General features: G+C 38.7%; 1 protein-coding gene across 4 annotated transcripts; it reads left to right on the forward strand.

Moving 5' to 3' along the window:
• Positions 1 to 27,456, forward strand: LOC120718646 (metal transporter CNNM3). Of its 4 annotated transcripts, XM_040007234.1 has the most exons (12): positions 1 to 736; positions 827 to 1,161; positions 2,256 to 2,432; positions 2,850 to 3,007; positions 4,072 to 4,215; positions 4,291 to 4,449; positions 7,819 to 7,988; positions 14,937 to 15,033; positions 16,830 to 16,960; positions 18,707 to 18,833; positions 19,039 to 19,110; positions 22,955 to 27,456. In XM_040007234.1, exons 1-11 carry the CDS (start codon positions 41 to 43, stop codon positions 19,086 to 19,088), a joined length of 2,244 nt encoding a protein of 747 aa, XP_039863168.1. In that variant the 5' UTR covers positions 1 to 40; the 3' UTR covers positions 19,089 to 19,110; positions 22,955 to 27,456. The 4 variants fall into 4 exon arrangements, with proteins under 4 accessions (XP_039863168.1, XP_039863167.1, XP_039863166.1 ...); XM_040007233.1 differs by lacking the exon at positions 19,039 to 19,110 and having other exon boundaries at positions 4,294 to 4,449; XM_040007232.1 differs by lacking the exon at positions 19,039 to 19,110 and having other exon boundaries at positions 2 to 736.
• Positions 27,457 to 27,913: the final 457 nt, after the last annotated feature.

Below are 27,913 nucleotides of genomic sequence, written 5' to 3' on the forward strand. Positions count from 1 at the left end.
GTCACGTGATCTAGGCAAAGCCAAACTGACCAATTCCAATATGGTGGCCAGCCTAGCAGGTCTACGGTTCCTGTTGATGGTAGTGTTGTTCTGCGGAATCAGGTACGGCGCCTGCAGCCAGAAAGCTCCGCAGGTTTTGGGGCTGCGACTGGAAGAACCAGTGGATCCGCTGTGCATGAAGGGTCGTATCATTTCAGCACCAAAAGGAGCCACGTTTAAGCTCCGTCTCTTCGGGTTTAATCTGAATGGAAGCTTGCCGTGGGTCGCGTTCGCAGGGGCAGCTGGCGGAGCGGCTGGGGCTGTTGGTGATACACCGGACCCTTGCGAGGAGCAGTCCAACCGCCAGGACTCCAAGTTAAAGGTGAGCAATTTAGAACTCGACGATGCGCACAGCGTGCTTCTAACTGTGGAGGTTAGCACCTCTGAGGGGGAAGCTGGCAACGAGCAGACCTACTACCACCTGTGTGTGCGGAGTGGAGAGACATGGACATCTGCGGGCCTGGACAGACTGCGAATAAACACTGACACGGATCTGCCAGCAGACTACATCCCGCCGTGGGGTCTGGCCGTACTGATAGTGCTTGTGCTTATGATCTGCGGATTGCTGAGGACGGTGAACCTGAGCCTTTTGTGGCTGGACCCAGTCGAGCTTTATGTCCTACACAGCTGTGGATCCGAGGAGGAGAAACGAGCCGCCAAACGGCTGGAGCCGATCAGGAGAAGGGGGAACTTCATGGTGAGTTTCTAAAAGCACGTGGGGAAGCCACAGGGAAAGAAAGGTGCAAATGAAGTAGTGTTTTCTAAACGCATGTCTTTTCCACCGCAGGCATGTTCTTTGTTGTTCCTGTGTGCTCTGGGGCACTCTGTCCTCGGTGTGCTCCTGTACCGGGCACTGGGCTCCATCGTCTCTGCTGTGTTCAACAGCGGCTTCCTTATCTTCTTCCTAGCTGAGCTGGCTCCTCACATCTTGTGCTCAGGTTACGGCTTCCAGCTGGCGCCTGGTCTGACCTGGCTGGCCCAGGTTTGCATGGTGCTTACCTGCCCCCTGTCTTGCCCTCTGGGCCTGATTCTGGATCTGGGGCTGAGGAGAGACATCAGTACCTGTGGGATAAGGGAGAGGGCCATGGAGATGGTACGGGCAAACGTGAATGATCCTTACAGGTAAATATAGTGGACTTGGGAGAGTATCACAGAGCTCTGACATAGAGGTGCGATGAGTATTGACACTTGGTTTAAAAAAAAAAAAACCTGATCTGTTTGTTTGTTTGTTTGTTTTTTAAGAAAGAAAAAAAAACACATGATGCTTCTGAACATACAGAGTAAACAGAACTAGAAAAAAAGATACTATAGGACATAACCAACAAAAAGTGTGTTCTGTCATACTCTACAGTGCATAATTCTTATGGTACATTATGTTAGATTCACTGACATACAGGAACAATTTAGTGTTCCAGACACAGACTCTTTTTGCTAAGTTTGAGTTTAATATTTGATTAAAATGTCTGACACATTAAGATGCTTTGATTCATGATTAATGCCAGACATCCCAGTTTACTTTAACAGAAGCATTTGGTGTGATTTTGGCCAGTGCATTCTTGTACTGTTTGCATAACCAATGACTAACAGGAACATCATTCGTAGAAACTTGAAATGTAACTTGAACCCAAAAGACTTGACTTTTAGGAGTTGTCTTTGGTTAGATCTCCAAACACTTGATATTCAAGTTGGATTAGTCCAAAAAATTTGAGATTATTCTGAGGGTGGACTTCTTTTTAAAGACTTCACAATTGTTATATTCTTCTTAACACTTGCCCATGAAAGACCTGAAACTTGACTCACACATGATCTGAAAGTCTTGAGAGTATTTTGAAATTTAGATTTGTTTTTGTTTTTTTTAACAGATTTCACATTTGACCCCATAGTAGCCTTGTAATGATTTGAAACATGACCTGGCCTAACACTGTAAAAATTTGATGCTTGAACCAGATTAAGTCTCAAGACTCAGTTTACCATGTGTGTATTGGTCTAACTGTATTAACACCTTAGACAGATTAAGTATTGAGACTGGACTCAGACTCATTTTCAAAAGATTTAAGACTCGACTTGAACTTGGTTCAATAGACTTTTTAAGACTAATCTGCATTAAATTTGTAGGATTTGAGACCTGACTTGAAGTTGGTTCTTAAAGATTGGCCTAGAAGATTTGATAATTGACTTGATTGTTTACTCAGTTGTTTTCTTCATTATGTTTGTAGTGAGTTTGTAAAGGAGGAGTTCAGTCGTGGGACATTGCGCATTAAGACCGTGGAGGACATCTTGACACCTCTGAAAGACTGCTTCATGCTGCCTAGCTCGGCTGTCCTAGACTTCTCCACTATGTCTGAGATCATGCAGAGTGGTTACACCCGTGTGCCCATTTATGAGGAAGAGAGGTGGGATCAGCAACACAACACTCACTTAATAGCTTAACAAAAACACGGCTTAAAAACTTGACATGGCAGCATTCGCCTCATCTGAACAGAGTATCTGTAGAATTGACAGCTTTGAATTAGGCTTCTTGGTATAACGTTGAATAAATGTAAATCCTTGGATTCGCTCATTTAAAAATGTCTATTCCTTGAAACCACCATGACAAAAAAGACAACAGCACAAGTGTATATTTTCTTATAATCTAGCACATGCAAAATATTCTTAATAATAACCAGAGTATGTGTGTCCAGGCCTTTTATAACTTCAACATTTTTACCAAAGAATGAATATAATGGTAGCCATAAGAGTGCAATGGAAAGGTCTTTGGGAGTTATTCACATATTCACACCAATCATAAGCCTTTGTTTGATTTCCTTCAGGTCTAACATTGTGGAAATCCTTTATGTGAAAGACTTGGCTCTGGTTGATCCAGAAGACTGCACCCCAATGACGACTATCACCAAGTTCTACAATCACCCTCTGCACTTTGTGTTCAATGATACCAAACTAGATGCCATGTTGGAGGAATTCAAAAAAGGTTGGCTGCTGTTTGATTTGTGGGAATGGTTGGAATCATAGAAAATTATAGAGTTGCCATGCTGCAAGCTTTTCACCTTTTTTATTTACATTTATTTTTATTTTGGAGCTTTCATTTTGCTCATATCCTGAATTATTAAAAGTCTCAAGTCTCATGACGCCTGATACATGCTTTGATCAAATCTTTAAAGTATTAGAGAGAGAAACCCGAAACAGTTAGACAGTCCCTTATGAGTTGGCCCCCTTTCAACAACAAGAGACAGGCAGAACCAGGCTGACTGCTGTGATCCTGAAGCTAATAAGCCTTGATAGATAAGTATATAATGTCATCCTTTTGAGAAGTGATGTAAATAAATAAAGCCAGAGTATCCTATATATTTTATATTTTTATTGACCTTTAACAAATGTATACTAAAGTACAATTAATTAGCTGTTGGTAGCTCTTATTGCAAAAGAATATGCTTGTACAGACAATCTTGAGAATAGCAGAGAATGCCAGCTAATCCCACTTCAGATTAGCTGATGATGATGATGATTCAACTGATTCCGTTTTACACATTTTATTAGTAAATCTCATATAGGGCACTATTTGAGTGGCTTCAGTGTGTCTGTTATGCATCTGTAAACTGCCTTACAACCCATCTCAACCCAAGATCCTGCTTTTTGTACTGTATCTGACTTCATTAATTAAATATTTATCATCATTGACGCCTGCCCTGAACTTTAATTTGATTTTTCTATAGAAGGTAAAGAGGTGCCAGAACTGCTATACTGCCAACTCTAAATTAGTGCAGGCCTGTCCTGACTAATGTAGTCCACACAGAATATCACTGGCATGTTGTGAATTTAATAGATGCTTATTTCTGTGATTTCTAAGAAGTTTGTACTGGAAACGACTTAAACAGTAACTTTATCACACTGAATCTAAAGAAAATCACTCGTGTGAGTTATGACTTTGTAGCCCTCCTTCCTGTTATGTCTCCTTTATAATTCAGAGTTACTCTTTTTACTCCAAGTACCTTTTTCCTCACTATAATTTGCCATTAACCTTTATCCTTTAATCAGGCAACTCTCACATGGCCATCGTCCAGAAGGTGAACAATGAGGGAGAGGGAGATCCTTTCTATGAGGTGCTGGGTTTGGTCACTTTAGAGGATGTCATAGAGGAGATCATCAAGTCGGAGATCCTGGATGAATCTGATGGCTACTGTGAGTGTCTTTTGGAATATTGGCTTCTTTGCTTCTTTTATTGTTATTTATTGTTATTATTGACTCCCCTTGCAGTAGACAGGAAAGTAAAGCGTCCCCTCACTCCACTGGAGATTCCTCTGGAGCCTCGCAGCACCCATGAGGAGTTTTCTCTTTTCAAGCCTCCTGAAGGAGAACCCAAGATCCGAACTTCACCACAACTCCTGCTAGCCACACACCGCTTCCTGTCCAGAGGTATGTGATTATGTGTGTTTATCTGTAAATCTCTACTGACCGAAGCTAGCACATGAATAAAATAGTCACAGTTTAACACAGCACATGTAATGATTATGCCACCGACCTGGTCAACCAAGCAGTAACTGGTTAAAGGTGAGTTGAGACCAGTCTCTGACTTTGACATTTTCCCTTACAGGAAATGTGTAAATGTATAATGTGTAAAGATGTGTTTGTATTTAAATGTCAGAACAACAAAGTAAAGTTTTAGGTCAAACATCTCAAAGAAAAGAAAAGAAAAGAAAAGGAAAACAGCAACAATAATTTTCTGCACAATGTCTTCAGCATGAATCAACATATCAACAACACCAGATTTACTAACAGGGACAAATTCCGCAATTACAAAAATATGCACATGACAGTGAAAGGCTTGCTAATGATATCCTTACTGACTTGGCTACAGCAGTTCATTTTAATAATAACCAGCATTGTACCATAAGGTTGGAGTATGATCTAATAACCAAATGACCACATTGTGTAGGTTGTGTAAAATCTTGTGTTAGGAATTGCTGGAGTCTGTGTGTGGATAAATGTGCGTGATGTCCAGATAAACCGCATAGCGTGAGTGGAGTGTAGGATTCATTTGGATAGGCTGTCCTATTACGAAATATTCCACTGTATAAATCTGAAATATCTTTTTGTCTGTAAAAGGCACAAAGTGTATGTTCTCAACAGCAGGTTTTAATGTGTCTTTGTCCAAATTTGTTGACCCAGATTTCGCTTTCTGCAAACTAGTTTCCTTTTTCCAGAGAGTTAACCCTGGATCATTTATCATGCTTATTGACTCAATGAAGCTAATTTGCTTGTTGCCATATTTCTCTCATACTGTACTATGGAGAATAAAATGTAATAGTTTTACATTTGACTGTTTTCTCAATTTTGTAAGACAAAAACCATGGTTCACATTGCCACTTATTCATATTTAAATTTGAAATGGGCCTCTGCTCTTTATTTACCCAAATACTTGTTAAAATAGGTATCAGTTGATGATGGGGGTTGCCCATTTTTCCCATTTTCCCAAAACATGTTCACCCTTTAAAGGATTTTGCTTCTCAGATTGTATTAACGCAGAGGTTAGGTTACACCATAGTTACACTACACTAGCTTTTTGACATTACAAAAAACAACAACTTTAAGAAGCTTTGGGGCTCCGACTCTATTATTTAGCAATACGTGCAGCGTCACAGCTGTCTAGAAAGTGGTGCATAGTCAAGTAATGTCTAACTAATTTTAGAAAGTTTAATGCAGTGACCCCACCAATATACACTGTATTGACAAAAGCATTCACTCGTCTGCCTTCACACCATTATCAACTGTGTGACATCCCATTCTAAGCCAGAGGGTTTAAAATGATGTGGGCTCAGCCTTTGCAGCTATAACAGCTTCAAATCCTCAGTCTTCATGGCAGATTCACCAAGGTTTGTAAACATTTTTTTAAGAGGTTTTGATTAATGTTGACATGTTACCATTTGATTTGTCCACTGCACATCTGTGATCCTCAAAAGATCTGGTAATTGTGGCAGCTATTTGAGTATGGCCAACTTATCGTCATGGCACCCGCTGTGCTCTTTTCCTGGTGCAGCCTGTCTGCTTGAAAGTTTGATGTGTTGTGCATTCAGACATGCTCTTCTGCATACCTTTGTTCCAGTGAGTGCTTATTTGAGTTACTGTTGTTTTATTATTAACTTGAGGTAGTCTGGCCATTTTGCTCTGTCATCAACATGGTCTTATCACCCAAAAAATGCTTCCATCTGGATATTTCTTGTTTTCGAACAATTCTCTGTGAACCTTAGAGGTGATTGTGAGAGGAAAAACACAGTATAGCTGCAGTTTCTGAAATATCCAGCCCAGCTTATTTGGCACCAACAACTATTCAAAGTCACTTAATTTAGTTTTCTTCTCGATTCAGATGCTCTGTTTTTACTGTACAAGTCATCTTGATCATGTGAACATGCTTAAATGTGTTGAGTTGGTGTAATGTAAAAAGCTGACTAGACATTTGTGTTTAAGTAGCTGAACAGGTGTACCTAATAAAATGTTCAGCCAGTGTACTTAAAGATGCTAGAGGAAACCTTCCAGACTACTTATTTCAGTTATTCAAATAGTGTCAGTTCACAACCAGTCATTTCAAACCACTTTAGATTGTAAGGTCAAGACTACAGTATTATTGAGCAAACACCAACAATCATAGACTATTCCCTGTAAGCGGCTCCTTGAGTCGATGGGAAGGAAGAACTCCCTTTAAACATGAAGCTACGCTGCATATGAGTCATGACTACGTTTAAGTCATAACCCTTCCTCATATTATTATTGCCTTGGTAAGCACAGCAAAAATGATTAGAGTGACCCTAACAACTAATAGTAGATTAATTAGTTCTCACCTTTATCTTTCCTCTGTCTGAAAACAGGCTTGTATATCATGACTCAACTCTGGATCTAAGGTCCAGTATTGATGTCTTTGGCAAAAGCTACTGAAGCATTCAAAGAATTGAGCCTCGACTGGTCACAGCTAGTAACACTACTTTATTGTTGTGTAAAGCACTTTGAGTGCTCAGAGTAGAAAAGCGCTATATAAGAACCAGTCCATTTACAGCCAATATTCAACAAATTTCATTGCGTCCAGTGGTAGAGAAAAGTGTTCAGATCCTATACTTAAGTAAAAGTACAAACACCATACAGAAAAAAGTACTTGGGGTAAAAGCTCTGGGGCCCCTTTAGGGAAGTGTCCACCTGACAGGTCATTTCAAATTATCCATTGACTTTCTAGGGGAGGTGCGGTTGCAGTCACTGTAGGTCCCATGATGTGAAAGAATAGAATCTATTGTTAACCCAAAATATGACATGGTTAAAACGATATTTCCATCTATTAATAAACATTACGTGGAAGGCACAAGGAAGAAATCACACACTTCCTCGTAAATGCTGCCTCATCATAGGACCGATTCATAATCAACAACAAATATGACACATTTTGAGTCAGTCCAGTATGACAGAGAGGAGCTGAGGTGGATATGGGTTGCAAAGTTTGCAGATAGCCTGCCTAAAGCTGCAGGATAACTTTAAAGGAATACCTGTCATTAGGTTTACCATCTAAATCCATAGATGGTGAGGCATGACTTTAAAATCAAGTGATTTGTCCTAGCTTGACTTTGTGGCGTGCTTGAGCTAATGTACTGCTTGATTTGGTAAAACAGAAAAAACTGTAAACTGCAAAATGGTAAAGGTAGAAGGAAAACGGAAATCGTCAAGTGCCTTAAACTTGTGTAAATGCATTTCATTATTGTCCAGACAATGAGTTCACTTGTCCTATTTGACCTTTGGCCTCTGTAGAAGTGGAACACTTCAGCCCAGCACGTGTATCTGAGAAGGTCCTGTTCCACCTGCTCCGTCACCCCAGTGTCAACCAGGAAGTGCACTTTGACCCTAACAACCGTCTGAGCCCAGCACACTATCTTTACACCCGCAACCACCCAGTGGACTATTTCATCCTTCTGCTGCAGGTATTTGCTCATATACCCACACTTTTAAAAACTTTTAGCAAAACCAAATTTTGTCTGACAGGAACAAATATATGCTTGAAAGTTTATACCACAGAAGATTCAACTTCAAAGTTAAACTGGTAGCTTAAGTCAGTCTGTAAAGTGAATTCAAAGAATAGCTTAATATCTTTATTTGCTTTCTTGCTTGAAGTAGAGAGAAGATTGACACCAGTTTTACACATGTACATCTATTGCCCTGTACTAAATGTGAGGATTCAGTATAACAGTTTAAAACTGGGGAACCAAGAGATCGTTTCCACATTTTACCAAAATACTTTTTATAATATCATGCATATTTTTCTTGTTTCCTTTGGATATAATTATTATTACCTTTTAGACCATGTTTGTCATTCATATGTGTGTGTGTGTGTAGGTATGCGTACACGTGTGTGTGTGTGTAGGTATGCGTACACGTGTGTGTGTGTAGGTATGCGTACACGTGTGTGTGTGTAGGTATGCGTACACGTGTGTGTGTGTGTGTGTGTGTAGGTATGCGTACACGTGTGTGTGTGTAGGTATGCGTACACGTGTGTGTGTGTGTGTAGGTATGCGTACACGTGTGTGTGTGTGTGTGTAGGTATGCGTACACGTGTGTGTGTGTGTGTGTGTGTGTAGGTATGCGTACACGTGTGTGTGTGTGTGTGTGTGTGTGTAGGTATGCGTACACGTGTGTAGGCCATCCAGCCCCACGCACGGGGCGATCAGCGGTAGCTCGTTAACGGAGATTTGCCTTGTTGTGGCGTTAACGTCATTTCAACGACATTAACGCTGACAGCACTAGTGGGAACACAACGAATATGACTGCACATTTACTCCGACAGCATCCTAGTGCAAAGACAAGTGGAAGTAGACAAAAACAACAAGCACGCATGCTACAAACTTTACCCGAGTCATTTAGACAGCCGTTAGCACATGATTCTCCTTATGGGGACCTGATATGTTTAATATGCTGCTGAGAATATAGCCCAGAAGAAGCATATAGTATAGCTTTTATTTTGGAAAGAGCCATTTCTCTGTAATAAACTCTCTTCTCCAAAGATGAGTGATTTCTCGATCAGATAGATTTATTATTTTATCCCTTTGTTGTTTCAGCAACATTACATTTAAAAATTGTACTTTTGAGTTAAAATATATATTTATAATTTTAATAAATGACAAATGAAAAAGGCATGGACATTTTTTTTTTTTTTTTTTTTTTTTTGTATCGAAAAAATATCGAACCGTGAATTTTGTGTATCGTTGCACCCCTAGAGAGAGTGTGTGTGTGTGTGTGTGAATCAATCTCTCGAACCGGCAACCTTCCCAACTCTTGAGCCACGATCACCCCCATATACGCATACGCACGCACACGTGTGTATATGTGACTATGTATAGTTTCTATTATGTATTACAGGTACAACTTATATTGATTGTGCCAGGCATTGCACTAAAAAAAGTAGATAAGCAGGAAAAAATACTTAAAGAAGCCACTAAAGAACTGAAAGATTCGGTGGAAGATATAAAAGTGAGGTTAGGAGAGGCGGAACAACGTATCTCAGACATGGAAGATGCCAGCGTGCTTACCGAGGCAAAAGTGGACAAATTCCAGAAAAGGATGAAGGCGTTGTGGTCACGAGTGGAGGACCTTGAAAACCGTAGCAGGAGGAACAATGTACGGATTTTTGGACTTAAAGAAGGTGTGGAGACACCCGGGAACGTGGACAAATATGTGACGGAGATTCTGGCCAAAGCACTTGAGCTTTCTGGAAGTGAATTTGAAATTGAACGTGCCCATCGTTCCCCTGTACCAATGCCGGAATCTAATGAGCCTCCCAGGGTGATACATGTCCGCTTTCTACGTTCATCTGCTAGGGAGAAAGTACTACAGGTGGCCAGAGAGAAGCGTGGAGTCGATTGGCAAGGCGCCAAGCTTTCCTTCTTTGAAGATGTTACAAGGGAGCTGGCGGAGAAGAGGAAGGCATTCAACCCGGTGAAGAAGCGTCTCCGAGAGCTACAAGTGAAGCATAGGCTGATGTATCCTGCAATACTCATTTTTACGTGGAACGGACAAAAGAAAGCATTCAAAGACTGAAAGGAGGCCGAGAAATTTCTGCAGGAGTCGACTTAGAGGAGTGCGGGACATGATGTAACAGATCGGAGAAGTGTATGTGAATTTTAAAATAAGGTAACAAATAAAAAATGGGCACAACGGGGCCGCGGCGGCGGTGCTGCTATCGGACGATTAGCGTGTCTCACGGACCACGGACAGTTTGGTGTCTCAAGCTAAAGTTAGTTAGGCTTGGGTAGGAGGGGAGGGAGGGGGCGCTTAGCAACGTTGTTTTGGGTTGCTATGCAAAGAAGGGTGTTGGTTTTGTTCAGGTTTTTTTTTTTTTTTTTTTTAATGACGGCTAGTTTGATAGGACCAGATGGGTTTTGTAATATTGAGTGCCTATGTATATATTTGTGTTGTGTTGTAAAGCGCACAAGGTGTGCCTTAACCCATTTCTATTAGAAAGCGATGAACAGGTATACTAAAATAATATCGTGGAACATAAACGGATGTGGGGACCCAATTAAGAGGAAGAAGGTTCTAGCATACTTAAAATCTAAAAATACAGATATAGCGTTTATTCAGGAATCCCACATTGCTGGGGAAGAAGAGGCAAAAAAGTTTAAACGAGACTGGGTGGGCTCCGTTTTTCATAGTTCATATTCGAGTAAACGAAATGGTGTTTTGATCCTTATTAATAAAAAATTAAGCTTCGTGTTGCTGAAGAAATATAATGATAAAGAAGGGCGCATTATCTGCTTGGAGGCCTTAATTAATGGGGTTCGAACAGTTTTGTGTAATATTTATGCACCTAATAAAGAAGAGCCAGATTTTTTTTTTTTTTTTTCACAAAATTAACAAGATAATAGGGGATCATGAGGGGCAGGTAATATTGGCTGGGGATTTCAACCAGGTGATGGATGGGATAATTGATAAGAGCAAACCCAGGGGTACGTCTACACCCAGGGACAGAGAGGCTGTTCATTTACTGACAGAGGATCTTTGCCTAGTGGACATTTGGAGGTTAGTTAATCCCAGTTCAAGGGAATATACATTTTACTCCAATTGTCATAAAACATATTCGAGGATAGATTTCGCCTTAATATCAAAGTCTCTGGTCGATTCAGTCGTCGACTGTGAGATTGGTGCCATTGCCATTAGTGATCATGCCACAGTAGAGTTGCAAATAGATTTAAACACAGATAGAACGAAGAGGGGTTGCTGGAGGCTTAACACGATGTTGTTGCAGAACAAATGTTTTAGTGAGGAGTTAACAAAGGATCTTAAAATTTTCTTCGAAATCAATATGGGTTCCACAGATAAAGTAGCCACAGTTTGGGAAGCATCTAAAGCATATATAAGAGGAAAGATAATTGCATACGCAACAAAAGTTAGGAAAAGTGATCTAGAACGGGAAAAAACCTTAGATAAAGAAATACGAGAATTGGAGAAGGATTTAGCGAGACAATACTCAAATTATAAATACCAGAATATATGTAAATTAAAATACCAGCTGAATGACATTTATAACAAAAAGGCAGAATATGCCTTATTTAGGCTTAAAACAAAATTTTATGAAGGTGGCGAAAGGAATGGAAGACTATTGGCAAGGAAACTGAAGCAGCAAGATAATTTAAATAATATATCTATGATTAAGAAAGACGGCCAAGTGGTAACCTCATCGAAAGAAATAAATTCAATTTTCCAATCATTTTATCAAGATTTGTATACGTCTGCTGGTGCACTTAATGAGGGGGAGGTGAAGACATTTTTTTCAGGTCTACAATTACCTACTCTTTCTGGGGAACAGAAAACAAGACTGGATGAGCCTATAACTGAAGAAGAGGTCAGAGCTGCGATCTCATCAATGAAGAATGGGAAATCGCCAGGCTTGGATGGCTTCCCGATTGAGTATTATAAGAAATATATTGATATTTTAGCTCCAGTCCTGCATAAAGTTTACCTTGAGGCATTAGAAATAGGTTCCTTGCCGAGTACGTTTAATGAAGCACTGATCTCCCTTATTCCTAAAAAGGATAGGGATCTATCGGACCCAGCAAATTACCGGCCAGTAAGCCTTTTGGGCGTCGATTGCAAAATTTTGACAAAGGTTTTGGCCTCCCGCCTGGATCAAATATTACCAGATATCATCAATGGTGATCAGGTTGGCTTTATTAAAAATAGGTCCTCAGGTGATAACATTAGAAGACTTCTTCATCTCTTGCACAAAAGCGAATCTAGTCTAACCCCGGTTGCGGCCTTCTCGCTGGATGCTGAGAAGGCCTTTGATCAGGTGGAATGGGGCTTCCTTATGACAACCCTTGCAGGGTTCGGGTTTGGGCCTGGATTTTGTAATTGGGTCAAAACTGTATATGCAAGTCCAAGGGCAGCGGTTTTGACAAATGGATTGGTGTCAGGGTTTTTCCATCTTACTCGCGGGACCCGGCAGGGGTGCTCTTTGTCCCCGCTGCTTTTTACAATATTTCTGGAACCGCTGGCCTTGGCTATTCGAGCTAACAGGGATGTCAGAGGTGTTCATGCAGGGGGTATGGAGCACAAGTTATTTCTATATGCTGATGACATCTTAGCAGTATTAACGGATCCCATGCAGTCTCTACCAGCGCTACTCACATGTGTTGAGTCATTTTCAGGGTTGTCAGGTTATAAGATAAACTGGGACAAATCGGAAGGCATGCCATTATCAGCATCATGTCATTCTAGATGCGTTACTCCATTCAATTTTAAGTACTTACCTTCAGGTATGAAGTATTTAGGAATATTATTAAAACCCAAACTGGAGGATATTATGCTTTCAAATATGGAACCTCTCCTCCTAAAGATAAAAACAAATCTGGATAAATGGGGTAAATTGAATCTTACACTATGGGGTAAAATTAATGTGATTAAAATGATGGTGGCCCCACAGTTCAATTATGTTTCCATGATGTTACCTGTACGAATTCCTTTACACATATTTAGTCAATTTGAGAAGTTAATTAAAGATTTTTTGTGGAATAACAAGAAGCCGAGAGTGAATATAAAGAAAATGTGGGCCTCTAAAGACATTGGGGGAATGGCCCTCCCAAATGTGAAGTTGTATAATTTAGCTTTTGAAATGTCAAGACTGGCCAAACACTGGACAGGATCGGACTCTGAGCTGAGCTGGATGAAGATCGAACAGGAACTAGTGAGCCCTTTTACACCCTTGGATGTTCTCTCACAGGGCTCGGCAACTAATGGACAAGACTTTCATAATAACCCAGTGCTCGGGTATTCCAAAGCTGTCTGGGTAGAGGTGCACAAGATGTGTGGAGCATCTCATTTAAGACAACCTTATACCTCGCTATGGAACAACACTGCTGTACAGATTGGGCGAAAAACTGTGCTCTGGAAGGAATGGCTTGTCAAAGGCATACACAGGATAAGTGATCTTTACTCAGGGGGAGTGTTTATGTCATTCGTTGAAATAACCCAAAAATATGGTTTGATAAGAGAAAATAATTTTTGGAAATATTTACAAATAAGGGATTGTATTACCAAAGGAAATTTACTCAAAGCTCAAATATGGTGGTGGAGTTTTTAGAATTGTCCAGTACGGCACATAGGGCAGCTGTTTTCTACAAACTGTTTAACAATCCAAAAAAAGAGATGTGTGAAAACTTGAGGATTATATGGCAGAGAGATCAGGGTTGTGCAATTTCTAAAGAAGACTGGCGCAGAATTTTGTCATTCTCTGATAAATATATAAGAGAGGTCAGGGGTAAATTTACTCAGTATAAATTAATACACAGATGGTACTTCACTCCGTCCAAACTTTATAGAATGGGAATCAGTCCCAGTAATGTATGCTGGAAATGTAGTTCAGATCCAGGGACATTTATGCATGCTATTTGAGAATGTGGGAAAGTTTATCCCTTTTGGCAAAAAGTATTGGACAAAATAGGAAGGTGGATTGGTTTGATGATACCCCTGTCACCAAGACTGTGCTTATTAGGGGATCGGTCGGTGTTACCTGGGGTTTCAAAATATGACTTTGTGGTTATAAAGGTGGGGGTGATCGCAGCGGCTCGAGTTATTCTCAGTGTATGGAAGGAACCATCTCCTCCAGAATATAATAGGTGGAAAGAAAATATGCTGAAAATGGTGTCGTATGAAAAATTCTTGGCTAGGATTAATGATGATAGGGAGGGTTTTGACAAATCATGGGGACATGTTTTTGGCTGAGATGGCTGGAATTTATTTAGTCAGGGCAATTATCTTTAGTTAAATGTTATGCTTGCTGCATTGTATGTTTGTGTAGGCACTCAGTAATAGAACGACTTAAGAATTTGATTTTATTGTCCTTTTTTTTACGGGTGTACCGATAGTTAGTAGGTATTGAAAATAGACCCAAAATATAAAGGTGAATTAACCATGGGATTGAAGCTCTTTTCTTTTCTTTATTGTTTCTTTTCTGTTGTTGTTTTGTTTGTTACTTTGTTTGTTTTCATGTTGTTAAATGTTAAAAACAAATAAAGACTTCAATTACAAAAAAACCCCCACACTTATTAGTAAAAGTACAAATTTAAGACTGTAAAATACAGCCTTTTAGCCTGACGTAACCTGAAAATCACTGACAGTGGAAAACATTATCCAGAAATAAGGATATAAGTAACACAAGCAAAGCAGTAGAAGTTGCGTGTGTGAATAATTTTAAGGACATTCTTGTGAGTTTATTGTATAAGTTTTCTCTTGTTTCCAAAAACAATGGTAAATGGCCTGCATTTGTATAGCGCTTTTCTAGTCCCTAAGGACCCCAAAGCGCTTCACACTACATTCAGTCATTCACCCATTCACACACACATTCATTGTGTGCATGTTTCTTGTTTGCTCCTTGTCAGGGCCGCGTTGAAGTGGAGATTGGCAAAGAGGGGCTGAAATTTGAAAATGGAGCATTTACATACTATGGCGTGTCTGCTTTGACGCTGCCATCTTCAGGTGAGTTTACAAAACACAGAATTGCTTCACAATGCAGGGACAATTCACCCGAAGACTGATCATACAGATTTCTGGGCATTTAAATGCATCATCATGTTTGTTAAGATTGTGTATACTTCATGAATTAAAATTAAAAGCCATATTTAAAAAGTTAAGATTACAGTGTAGTTTTAACACTCACAATAAAACTATTTACAAATTTTATTAAATTGTTTTAAGTAAGATAAACAGGGCAATTTCACAGCATTCCTGTAGAATACTAAAACAATATTACATATACATTAATGTACTTTACATTATATTAATGCATTTCAAAGCGCGCGTGCGTGTGTGTCACTCCGAATGGCCTGGAAAATTGTGTATTAAGCACTGAGAATCCTGATAATTATTTAGAGATATTGTATTCAAGAGTTTCATTTCACCACTAGACTTCCAGCTGTAAGTAAGAATATGCGTCTTATTATTTTCATTATTTTTCTTGGTAAATAAAATCCACAAATCATCTCCACAATTTTAAAAGCCTGAAGTGACATCTTTCATGTCACATTTTTGTCTGACCCCTAAAACATTTTACAACCTACAGAAAATACTGCAAATAAAATCACACTGAGCTGCTGGAGCAGTTAAATGTTGTTTTTGCATACATAGTAGACAACAGATATTAATAAATCACGTTAGGGCTAGGTTTATATGCTAAGTCATAAAAAATAAGAAAACAAATTGAGCAGGATAAATTAAAATCAGCCAAAATGTCCTGTTTTACATGCATGGAAGTTTTAAAGAAGTTCTTGGAGTTTATATTTATGCCTGGAATTTAACCCCATAGCATTCATTTTCATATCAGCTAGGTTATAAAAGACTTCATGCATATAATGGTCATTTTAGGTATTCCCTTTAGGTTTGACCACATAGTATTATAATTATAACAATTTTTCTGTTTTAATCTAGTAAATGACCTTATTGCTCATTTTAAATGATTTATATTTTTGTTTGATAAATGACCAAAATAATTGCCTAATTTTAAATAAAGGCTGATTAATTCTTAGTCCTTGAATAAGCCATAGACTTGTATGCTCAGTGACATTGTTCTTTCAGTTGAATCAGGACCTTCCAAATATGGGAAGAGATTTTGAGCAGGAGTGACTCAAAACATTAATGGAGCCCATGTGTAACATTTACAGTATCTGTAGCATGTTAGTTAAATCCTAGTTGAAGACATTAGAAATAGCAATTTAAAGGCACCTAACAAAAATTATGTGAATTACAGTTTAAAGCTAAACTAGTTGGCTGTAAGTGGGACCAAATTTTGTTACCTTTTTATTATTTACCTCTCATTTTATTTATACCAAGATTAAAACCTTAACTGTGATTTAAGTACATTAAAATTACATTATTTAATGGTCACTAAACCACGTAAATTTCCAATCATAAGCTACTGTTTCAAGTTAGCAGTTTTCTCTTAATAATTCTCTCCATAGCAAGGTTTGAAGAAATTAGATTTAAACTTTATCATATAAACTTACATATTAGTTAATTGATTTTTTTTACACATTCTTTATAATAATTATAATACTTGTTCCAAGGGTTTGTCAGTCGCTTCAGTCACACCTCAAAATTTTATCTTCAAACCAGTTAAGCATACAATAAGCTAAAAGTAATGATTTCTACTAAATCATAATGCTGTGTTTCAGTGTGTTTCCATAACAATGAGTTGGTGACAATAAGAAGACAAAAGAGCTCAAATTTGCAATGCTCCAGATAATGTGCAGACTGTGTGTATGATTGTGCAATTTCAGTGCACCAGTCTCCGGTGTCAACTCAGCGTCACTCTCCCAGGGATCCTTTTGAGTCAGCAGAAGCCACAAGCCCGTCCAGCTATTGCCCCGACTACACCGTCCGAGCTCTCACGGACCTCCAGCTCATACGAGTTTGTATATGTGTCTTTTCTCTTGGAAAGTATTCATCCATAACAAAGACTATTCGTAAGCATTAAAAAGTTTTAATTTAATCTGTATTGGTTAGTAAAGCGTATCATAGACAACAAACTGATAATACAGTTACAGAAATATAAAGAATATAACAGTTTGACAGAGCCTACAATAATACAGAGAAAACCCCAACAATCAGATAATCCCGATGAGCGAGCTTTTGGTGACAGTGGGAATCCAGCTCTAACTAAGTCATGCATTCATTACTTCTATGCTCGACAGTGTTGGGCAAGTTACTTTGAAAAAGTAATTAATTATAGTTACTAGTTACTACTTCAAAAAAGTAACCGAGTTAGTAACTGAGTTACAAGATTCTAAAAGTAATTAATTACTTGCAAAGTAACTATTGCGTTACTTTAAAAAAAAATGTTTAACCCACTGGGGTCCAGGGTATAATTGGCCATTTTTAACTACTTTTGATTTCCCCTCTACATTTCACCTAAAAACTATTTACTTGCCTTGTTTAGTATCATCCTTTTTAGCACAACCTCACATGTCTGAATTTACAGTTATGTTTTTATTTTGATATACTGTATTAACACAATTGATCTAAAATCAGACAAAACATAAAATCCGAGTAGAAAAAGTTATGTTTTACTGTAACAACCACAAACATGTTTATTGAATCATATTTCATAACTTTAAATGCAATTATAAATTGTCAATTTTAAAATCATATGCAAAAGTTTTGCAAACAACAAAGTTATTTGCAGCCGTTTACCTTTTACCCCCTTTTTTAAAATAACCATTTCAAACTATTTACAGAACAATCAGCTGTTCTGCATTCAATAAGATGCCACACAAATTATTTGTGCCACTCCAAAAAAATTATTTCTAAGGTGACTGCTGTCTCCAGAACCTGGAGACAGCAGTCACCTCATTGTTCTGACACACAACACAATACTATCCACAACACCTAACTACACAAGACAACACATTAACTACAGACTCCAAATATGCTGAACGTCACAAATCTCAAAACTCGCTCTCTCTCTCTTTTTCTGAGAGTGCTTGCTAGCGCTGTCCTTAGACATTAAACGTGACAAAACTATTGAGGAAAAAACGCCACGAATTTATTGTTTATCATGACTCTGGTTTTACGCGGTCTATCAACACAATTTAAAAACTGGTATATATCACCTTGTTGGTTTGTCATCTTGAAGTGGTCATGTGATTGGCTTACCACGACTACTTTATTCTTCCTCAGTCAAACAGCAGCACTCAAGCGATTGTTTTGCCCCCTTAGCTACAGGTGTTGTGCCAAAAAGTGATCGTTGGGCAGAAAGTGATTGCCGTCCGCGCAGCTGCTAAAAGCTGTAGCGCCCAGATTACTTAGTTACTTCCGTGCAACTGATAAAAGATGTGGTAAGCTGAAGACAGCATCTGTTTGTTGAAAAATAGTAAGGCGACCGCACCGCATTTTCTTGTTAGTAACGGTAACCGCGTTGTAATGATAGAAATGGTAATTAGTTAGATTACTCGCTACTGGAAAAAAGTAACGCCGTTAGTAACTCGGTTACTATTATCCCATTATCGGTTACTTGTAATGCCGTTATTCCCATCACTGATGCTTGACTACTGTAATTCATGATTATGAGGTTGTCCTAAAAACTCCCTAAAAACCTTTCATTTTATCCAAAACCCTGCAGCGACATTACTAACTTGTGTGTACGTGTGTTTTGCAGGTGACACGTCTACAGTATCTCAACGCTCTCATGGCGTCACGCGCTGGCCAGAGTCCAGATCCACCTGAGATCAAGATTTTGCCGAACAGTCAGACCAAGCTGCTCAATGACAGAAACACCACGCAAGGTAGCTTTGTTCAAAATGATGTCTGACTTGCTGGGTGTGCTGCCCCATCGACTACAAAGCTTTGTTTTCCAGACGCCTTTTGTAAACGTTTATAGGAATGTGCATTCCTTTTTGCCTTCAGCTGAACTAAATTAATTTTTTCTCTTTCTCTTTCTTTTCCCTCCTTGCGCGCCTCCATGTGTCCTCTCTGCTCTGGCCTGTCCAGAGTTCCCTGTAAACTTTTCATTCTTTGATACCATTGAGAACTACTGTTAACACTTTTGTTTTGTTGCATGAGGTAAATGAAATGCAGCCTGTCACTGACTGTGTCCATTTCTGGTTTCTGGAACCATCTCACTTCTCCCAGTTTTACTGTAGTTAGCTGAGTCTCTTTGAATCTGCATGGCTGTTCTACTGAATTGATGCCCTTCACAAAGCTAATGACAGGAATCTGGGTGTATATAAAAACATAGGCGACAAATGGTGATGAATTGTGTCCTCTGGCATCCAAAATGTAGGTCTACACTTTACAATAGAGAGAACTTAGGTGAAAACTGTTTGTTTTAACCTGATATATTTCCCAATAATGTGCCTTTATGGATAATGCCCACTGTGTCCTCTCAGTTCAATTAACTTCAATTCAATTTTATTTTATACTTTCAGTTCACAACGTCTGATGTACGTGAGTACTGTCAGGTAATGACTGTGATGTTAGAGAGCTTCAGTAATTCAGCAGTCCACTATAAGCAAAGCACTCAGTCATGGTGGGGAGGAACAGTATCCTTTTTAATAGGAAAAGACATGTGAGAACCAGGTTCTCCAGGTCAGTTAGGTTCTATGTAAGCGATTTCTTGATTCAACTGCTCAGTTAGCAATCCTGCCTAGGTGTTAAAGTGGAGCTTTCATTACCACAGCACAGTAGCACAGTACCATGTGGAACTCCACGACTGGTTAATGTGTGGAAGGAACACACCTTGTTTACATGAACAAATTGGATGAGATAAATATAACTCAGACTGCCACAGTGAACCATTTTCATTGTACAGATTCCAGAAAAAGAAGAATCACTCAGAATGGATTATACTGACATCAAAAGCACCCTGCAGCTGCAGATTGCTGTTTCAAATCACAGCTCTAGAAATGGGGAATATATCAGAGTTAAATAAAGCAAAATTATTCTTTGAGAATAATATTAAATCCCTCCCCCCAAAAAGGCTTATATTTTCAAAAAAAAGGTTAAAAGGTGCAATATATGTTAGACTGTAAATTTGAAACTGCATAAAATAAAATAAAAAGAAAAGAACTAAAAAGATCAATATTATGTGATAAATTAACAGCTCTAACCTCATGTCAATCCCATATTGTGTTTCAGAGATATCTCTCCTAATTGAGCATGTTAGCCAGCTAGCATTTGGATGTTTCCTTTGTGTCTTGGTGTGGAATAAAAACTCTGTGGAGCCTCCAATATGATCTCTGTCCAACATGAGAGGAACTTGTAGATCTGTCCAGAAACAGTACTGTGCAAATATTTCAGGCAGGTGTGAAAAAATGCTGTAAACAAAGAATTTAGAAAATTCTACACAAATAGGGATGCAGCTGCTTCAGGATAGCAATTCAATGCACCTTCAAAACAGCAGGTACACTAGGTACACTTGCACACAGTTTTTGAAGGAACTCTGCTAGTAGGTTGTTCCAAACATCTTGGAGAACTAACCACATATCTTCTCTGGATGTCTGTTTCCTCAGATCCTTCTGTCTCTTCATGTAATCCTAACACGCTTGATGATGTTGAGATGCTGAAGATGGTTCTTAATGACTTTGTCTGTATGTTTGGGGTCGTTGTCCTGCTGCAGAATAAATTTGGGGCCAATTATATGCCTACCTGATGGTATTGCATGATGGATAAGTATCTGACTGTGTTTTTCAGCACTAAGAACACCATTAATCCTTACCAAATCTCTAACTCCATTTGCAGAAATGCAGCCCTAAACCTTCAACCAACCTCCATGATGCTTCACTGTTGCGTGCAGACAATAATTATTGTACCACTCTCCAGCCCTTTGACGAACAAGCTGCCTTCTGCTACAGCCAAATATTTAAAATTTTGACTCATAGGTCAAAAGTCTAGAGCATGTGCTGCCATTTTTCTGCACCCCATTTCCTATGTTTCCGTGCATAATTGAGTCGCTTGGCCTTGCAGCCAAAAAGCCATACCTCCAACTTGGAAACAACTCTTCCATGAAGACCACTTCTGGCCGGACCTGGGTGGGTGTACCTGGGTCCCACTGGTTTATGTCAGTTCTGAGCTGAAGGCACTGCTGAACATCTTCCAATTTCGAAGAGTAATAAGCTTGATGTGTCTTTTATCTGCTGCACTGTTTCCTTGGCCAACTACTGAGTCTACAATCCTCAACGTTGCCCGTTTCTTTGTGCTTCTTCAAAAGAGCTTGAACAGCACATCTTGAAACCCCAGTTTGCTTTGAAATCTTTGTCTGGGAGAAACCTTGCTGGTGCAAGGTCTTGTGGTTCTGCTCAATATTGCCATGACATGAAACGGTCTTTCACAACCTCACCTTGGTAGCAGAGATTGGCTGTTCCATATAATAATTGCTGATGGTTTGAAGGCAAAAGGTGGTAATACCAAATATTGATTTGATTTAGATTTTTATTTTGTTCTCTCACTTTGTTTATTTTTATCAATTTACAAAATACAATCATTATTCATATTTCTGAAAGCATTCTTTACAGCATTTTTTTTCACACCTGGCTAAAACTTTTGCAGAGTACTGTGTTTTTCTTTTAAACAGTCATGGTTCTGACTTCTCTGTGAGCCATGTAAAAACAAAACACATGGGCAGTAAATGAAACTGAGGTGCCCTGATATATCTAATGACATGGCCACGTTGATTGGCATTACTGATGTCGTTGGCTGATATATTTAATGTATTATCACATCAGTTTTGTGATGGCTTAAGAAGTCTGTGTACCCCTGGCACAAGGATGGAAAAATAATCACCTGGGGAAAAAACCCCAAATATCATTAGCAGCTATTGATCATTGGTATTGCTATTGTAAAATTGGTATCTAACGCACAGTCGCTGGAGACTACAGCATGACCAAAATTATTTTTGCAGCCTTGTGTAATCAACTAGAAATTTCATTGCTTTTGAAATGGTTGCTTTAACAATGGGGACCAGGTGTGTAGCCACTCGCAGTCAGTTACCATCTTCAGAGCGACTTTGGTGCCCCAAAATGGTGATAAAGCAACAACAGAGACTCGACAACTCGACCTTGTAAACTTGATAACAGATTGTTGGGCAACAATTTCAAATCTTTTACCATCATACATACACAGAATTAACTCATTACATTTATAGACTGGTCACAATTTCATAGATCTTAAACTGAAGTTCAAAAACTTCTGCACAAATAGGGATGCAGCTGCTGCAGGACAGCCATTTAATGCAGTTACCTGGTAACCACTGATTTGCTTATTGCTTCATTTGTTTTTGGTTTCCATCCTGTTTTTGCTCCAGTGTGACTGAGTCATCCGTGAAACCGTGACCACAGTCATTTAAAGTTTTTATTAGAAAGGAGGCAAAACATAACAACGGGAGAAAATGTGTTAGTCTGTTATTAGCAGAAATTAATTTCAAACTTAATGGAGACCCGTCATATGCCTATTGGAGGACTTGTTACATCACCATAAGTGTACTAAAAAAGACAAAAGATGGCACTAAAGTGATGACAAAGTCTGTGCTCCTGAGAAAAGCTGTACTTGAAAATATTTTTGAGTTGAATGTCATCATTTTGGCCCATGATATATCTCCAAAATGAATACAACATACAAACTATTGTTAGTTATTTTATGTAAAATATAATACAGAGGGAAAGCGTGAGTGTATTTATAGACAAAGAACAACTCTTTCCTAATCACTGGCTTTTCTTCATCAATCGTGCTATCTTTCATGTCTTGAGGCAGACTATTGTTTCCTATTTTTATTCCCCTGCCATCATCTTTTAATCCCCTCTTCATATTACTGTAACACCCCACCCACCCCCACCTTAAACCCCCTGAGTGGGTTTACATAAGTGTGATGATGTGACCCCTTACTCATCCTAGCTCTCCTGTCATTGGTCAGATTCCACAGGTGGCACCAGAGCCCAGAAGAGCTCCCCAGAAGATGAGGCTCACGGGTAGTGCAGTTTCTGTCAGCCTGTTGTTTGGGGGGGGGGAAGCCCTCCTCCAACCAAGTAGAGATTGGTTTTGTTTTTTTATATCACTGTTTGTAATTATTGATAAATCATCTATGGCTGGAACCTAGTTATTGGACAAGACTGGAGTGGAAGTGCTTTTTGTCTTTTATGTACATCTACTGTTCACACTGTTCATTTCCACCCACATTCCTTTATGTGCTTACTATTGGAATTATTATTTTATGCAATTTTTAATAACTTTGGACTATGTGTGTGCATGTTTATGTATATACAAATAAAAATGTGGTATAGCAGGAAAAAGTACATGGATCCTTTATAATGAATCCCAATAGAAACAAGGTCATTCCAAAGTGTCATCTGATCATCTTCTTTGCCAGAAGCGCAATGTGCTTCAATCAGCAATACAAAACTATGTGTGTCTGAAAGAAGAGCTTCCTGTAGCTGCAGGTCAAACTTGCACTGAATTATGGAAAACTCTTTCCCTGCATTTTTTTTTTTGTTGTTGTTATTTTAAAAACTGGAGATATTTGCATTTTGTATCAGCCCAAAGGGTTCCATTGCTGTTTCTTGCCCTTGAGTATACATTTTAATCTGGTGGTGCCTTACTTCCAGATTGAGCCTTCTGTACTAAACTTGTTTTGCCATTCCTTACTTGTGTGCGTGTGTGTGTGCGTGCGTGCGTGCGTGCGTGCGTGCGTGTGTGTGTCCCTTTGAGACATTAAAAACACTCGATAGTGGGTTCTAAGCAGATTTGCACCTTACATTTGTGCACTGTGGAAGATGTTAAACTATTTGGTGAGATGCGAGGTACGTCCGAATTTTTTCAATTCATTTAACATTGATGCCATACTGTCTGTGTGTGCGTGTGTGCGTGCGTGCGTGCGTCTTTGATCTTTCAGTCGCTGATGGATGGTTTTCTAGGGTCTGGTTCTACTACCATAGACCTTGGATCTGTAGCAAAGATTTCTTGAAGCTTGACTGATTTTTCACAAATTCTGGATATAATGTTTTGTCAGGGTAGAAAACATGGCTAAAACAGCACTGGTCTTTTGAAAGAATTCTAGAAACATTTTGTTGAGTATAGGGGTTAACAGTGTAGACCTGTAGAGCTCAGGTGCTGTTGATTGTTACTATATACATAGAAGTGACTGACCTTTCTGCTAGTTTATCCCGTTGTTCTCTTTTTTTCCCCCAAACTGGCAAGTCAAATTGAAACATGCCTTACTGTGAGACAAAATACAGTGTGGTTTCTCCAAAAAAAAAAAGAATATAAGGACAGAACTATAATTCAATATGAAACTGAGGATGAAAAGATGCAAAAGGATTTCCAAATTGATGTCACAAGCTGATAAACTGTTATTTGACATATCTTTTATTACTTCACATCACACATTCACCATAATCACTCTGACATGATGGAATGGAGATTTGATAGTCTAAGAGAGGGAATTTTATTTGGCACCCCACAGTTAGACATCTTACAGTGTTACTGTTTAAAGGGACCTTAACACAAGACTAAACACCTGTTAGTATTAATAATGTTTGAGACCTTTGTCGACATCAAGATTAGAGTGCACTGATTTCTATAGCCTTTCTGCTGTGGTTGGTTATTATGCCTTCAGGCATGTGTGATTGAGTATGTGTGATAAATTCAGAGAAAAGGACTATAGAAATTCAACCAATATAGAGGTCCTTGCATGACGTCTAGCAAAAGGCCAACAGCACACCTAACAGGGGTTCTTTTTTCCAGACAAATCCTGATTGGTCGAAGAATTAGCTTTTACAGAAAGACTGCCACTACAGACTTTACCATAAAGGGGAAGAAATCCAGAAAGTATCAAAGCTCAAAAAAAATACTAATGAGATGCATAGACATTTATATGAACAAATTATATATATCCAAATATAGACAATTTTGAGGGTTTTTTTTTAGGTTGTTACTTTTTCCCCACTCAGTCTCTAAACAAAACTCCAGACTCGTGGTTTGTACTTGTACTTTGACTTTTGATACTTTGTACTTCTGCTCCAAACTTTAGGTTGCAGCTTTTTAAGTCTCACCTACTTAGCTGCTATTACCAGGCCAAGGAGGTGAGACTATGTTGTTATCTTTTGCATCTCTGCAGGCTTAATTCAGAAACATTGAGTACTGAAAGAGCTAGAGATTTTTGTTGAATTCTTTTTAAAGATTGGTGTAACTTATGTGACCATACAATGCCTTTAGATAAACAAAAACATCCATCATGTCTGAAAGGACCTATGGAAACACCAGTTGGAACAATAGACCGTATAGATGATATGGAATTGAGACAGATCACATTACTACCTTGTCAATCACTCTAACATTTTGACTCTAATGGAGACCGTAATTTCTTTTTATAGGACTTGAAACCATAAAAGGAGACCATAAAGTCATCAGGAAAAGCAAGATTTAATATAAAGTTGTGCAGTCAGATCTGTGACACAGAAATGGGACATGTTTCTATTGTTGCTGTTCCTAGTGTTCCTTAAGTAAGTTCTAATATACACGCTGTGATGCTTCTACGAGTAGGTCTGCTTTTCATAAGTCATGTAAACTTAAGACTTATGAAAAGCAGACCTACTTAAACTTAAGAGCATACAGTAAGCAGCACAGAGCACTGTGGTTAAGTAGAGGGTCTGCTCCCTGCACTGTTCCCAGTGTGTCGTCTAATCCCTGCAACTGGAAATCAGATTGGCACTGAAAGGGTGAATGTGGTGAAATGTTGTTTCTAATATTGTTTAACTGCAGTTGCCCTGTAGTTAAACAAGATTAGATTGAACAAATCCCAAGCATTTGTTTGTGCTTCAGAAGCACCTTAAAGAACCTTATTTCCCACCTCTTTGAATTATGCTGGCATTCGTGTGTGTGTGTGTGTGTCCGTATGAGTTCAACGTAGTATGTCACCTGTAGACCATGAAAAACATCCAGTCTGCACTGTAGTATTCATTATCCAGTATGCTGACAGTCTAAAATACATTTGAAATGTCTGTCAGTCATTGTTGCATGTGTGTAAACATGTGAGAAAGGTCAGAAGTGGCTTCTAAATAATCCCTGTGTTGATGATAAAATATTAATGATAACAAGGAAGGACAGGAAGAGTCAGTCTTATAATGGAAAGCTTTCACTGCATAATTAAATAAATAGAACTAGATGAAACAAAGCAGTGGGATATAAAACAACATCTTATTCTTCATTGTAGGACCTATTATCTCATTCATAGAGGGAATTAACTCAAAGGGAGCAAATACAGTTTTGTGAGGTGATGGAAAGTGAATTGGCAATGGCCAAACTTATGAGGTGAATTGTCAGAAAATCAAAATGAATCAGTGAAAGCACAAACGGGTACAGGTTCATCTTATGTTTATATGACAATCACAGTTGAGATGAAAGAGTTCCAAAAAGGCCCAGCAATCTTTAGTTTGGGAATGGCTGCTATATTGTATAAGGTAGATTTTAAAATCTAAATCTAACCCTTAAAGGATAATTCTAGTTAACTTCAACCTAGCTTACATCCCAGTAATTTGGCTCAATGGCTCATGCTAACTTTACCTTGTCAACTCCATTGTAGAGGTGGCAGTGTGAGAAGTTGCACAAGAAGTCAGCAAAGTTGTTTCTTTACATTGTGTTGATGACTATAACTGATTTTTAGAAACTGTTTTAAATTACAGACATTTAACTCATTTTAAATGTCTCCTTTCAATTTTTCAGATGCACGGGTGCCAACTTAACCTGAGAATTCATGGCCCATTAAGCCATTTCAATAGGAAACACACCATGTTAATCATTACATAATCAACCTAGTGTATTTCCCACATTGGTGTGCAGGGTTGCTTAGGAGTCGGCGCTGTCAGCTGTGACACAGTGTGTTTCTTTGTGTTTCAGATCCATGTATGTTAGATTAAGTCTGTGCATATGTATGCGTTATTATTCAAGTGTATTGCCATATTCCAGCAGAATCCCAGATTCCCTGATAATGGGATTGTGAGTAAATATTTTTTTCAGAAGTTTGCTCATATTTTGTTCTAAAAAAGTTGATTTCTATCAAAAGATTGAATGTAAAAAGATAATCCTGATTTTGTGCGACTTGGGCAGTTTGCTGATGTTAAGAATGATGTATTACTAAATGACTACTTGGAGTATAAATCTAGGAAATATTTTATAGGTAATCAGTCTTAGTTTCCAGGTACAATACTGTTACCAGACGAGTTATTGAGAATTAAATAGTTCTCGCTCTCTCTCGCTCGCTCGCTCACTCTCAGTTACATTTGTATAGAACTTCTAAAGTTATTTTTGATGGTTTGTTTTTTCTGGAATGCTGCCAGTATTGGGTATATTGGGACTCCATTGAATTTAACACTTTCAATAATTTCTTAAGAAATAAAGTCAATCCTGTTCTGAACATGTTAATTATGATTGCTTTTTCTTTTCATACGCAGCATATGACATGACGTGAGATCGCTGACATGAGGTTTTTATACTGACATAGTGCAAATAAAGATCAAATAAAGCAGTTTGCTTGAAACAACAACTTGGAACCTGAACACAACATTCCCCCAACATTTTCAGTTTCTAGTGTGGTGTTGTCAACACCAGCCTAAACATGCCTGACGGTGTTCTCTGGATAAATCCCGTACTCCACCTGAATCTTGGCCAGAGCTCAGTGTTTTACTGTAGTTAAACAGAAGATGGCAGCATCTGTGTTGTAATGAGCGGAATTTTAGCAGGAGACAAGTGTATCAATCTGTCAGAAATATATGCAGACACCAGTATATGTTAGGGCAGCTAAAGGAAGCAGAATTGGATAAGCAGAAGACGAATGGAGGGAGGGAGCTGTGTAATGAGATGCATGCAGGTGATAAGAATC

This window comes from Simochromis diagramma, unplaced genomic scaffold (assembly GCF_900408965.1).
Source record: "Simochromis diagramma unplaced genomic scaffold, fSimDia1.1 OVJJ01000682.1, whole genome shotgun sequence".
NCBI classification, from domain to species: Eukaryota; Metazoa; Chordata; class Actinopteri; order Cichliformes; family Cichlidae; genus Simochromis; species Simochromis diagramma.

Coding starts and splice junctions, on each gene's coding strand:
- LOC120718646 (XM_040007232.1), top strand. CDS start 41: ATGGTGGCCAGCCTAGCAGGTCTACGGTTCCTGTTGATGGTAGTGTTG. Junction 737..826: donor GGAGAAGGGGGAACTTCATG/GTGAGTTTCTAA, acceptor TTTCCACCGCAG/GCATGTTCTTTGTTGTTCCT. Junction 1,162..2,255: donor AACGTGAATGATCCTTACAG/GTAAATATAGTG, acceptor TTATGTTTGTAG/TGAGTTTGTAAAGGAGGAGT.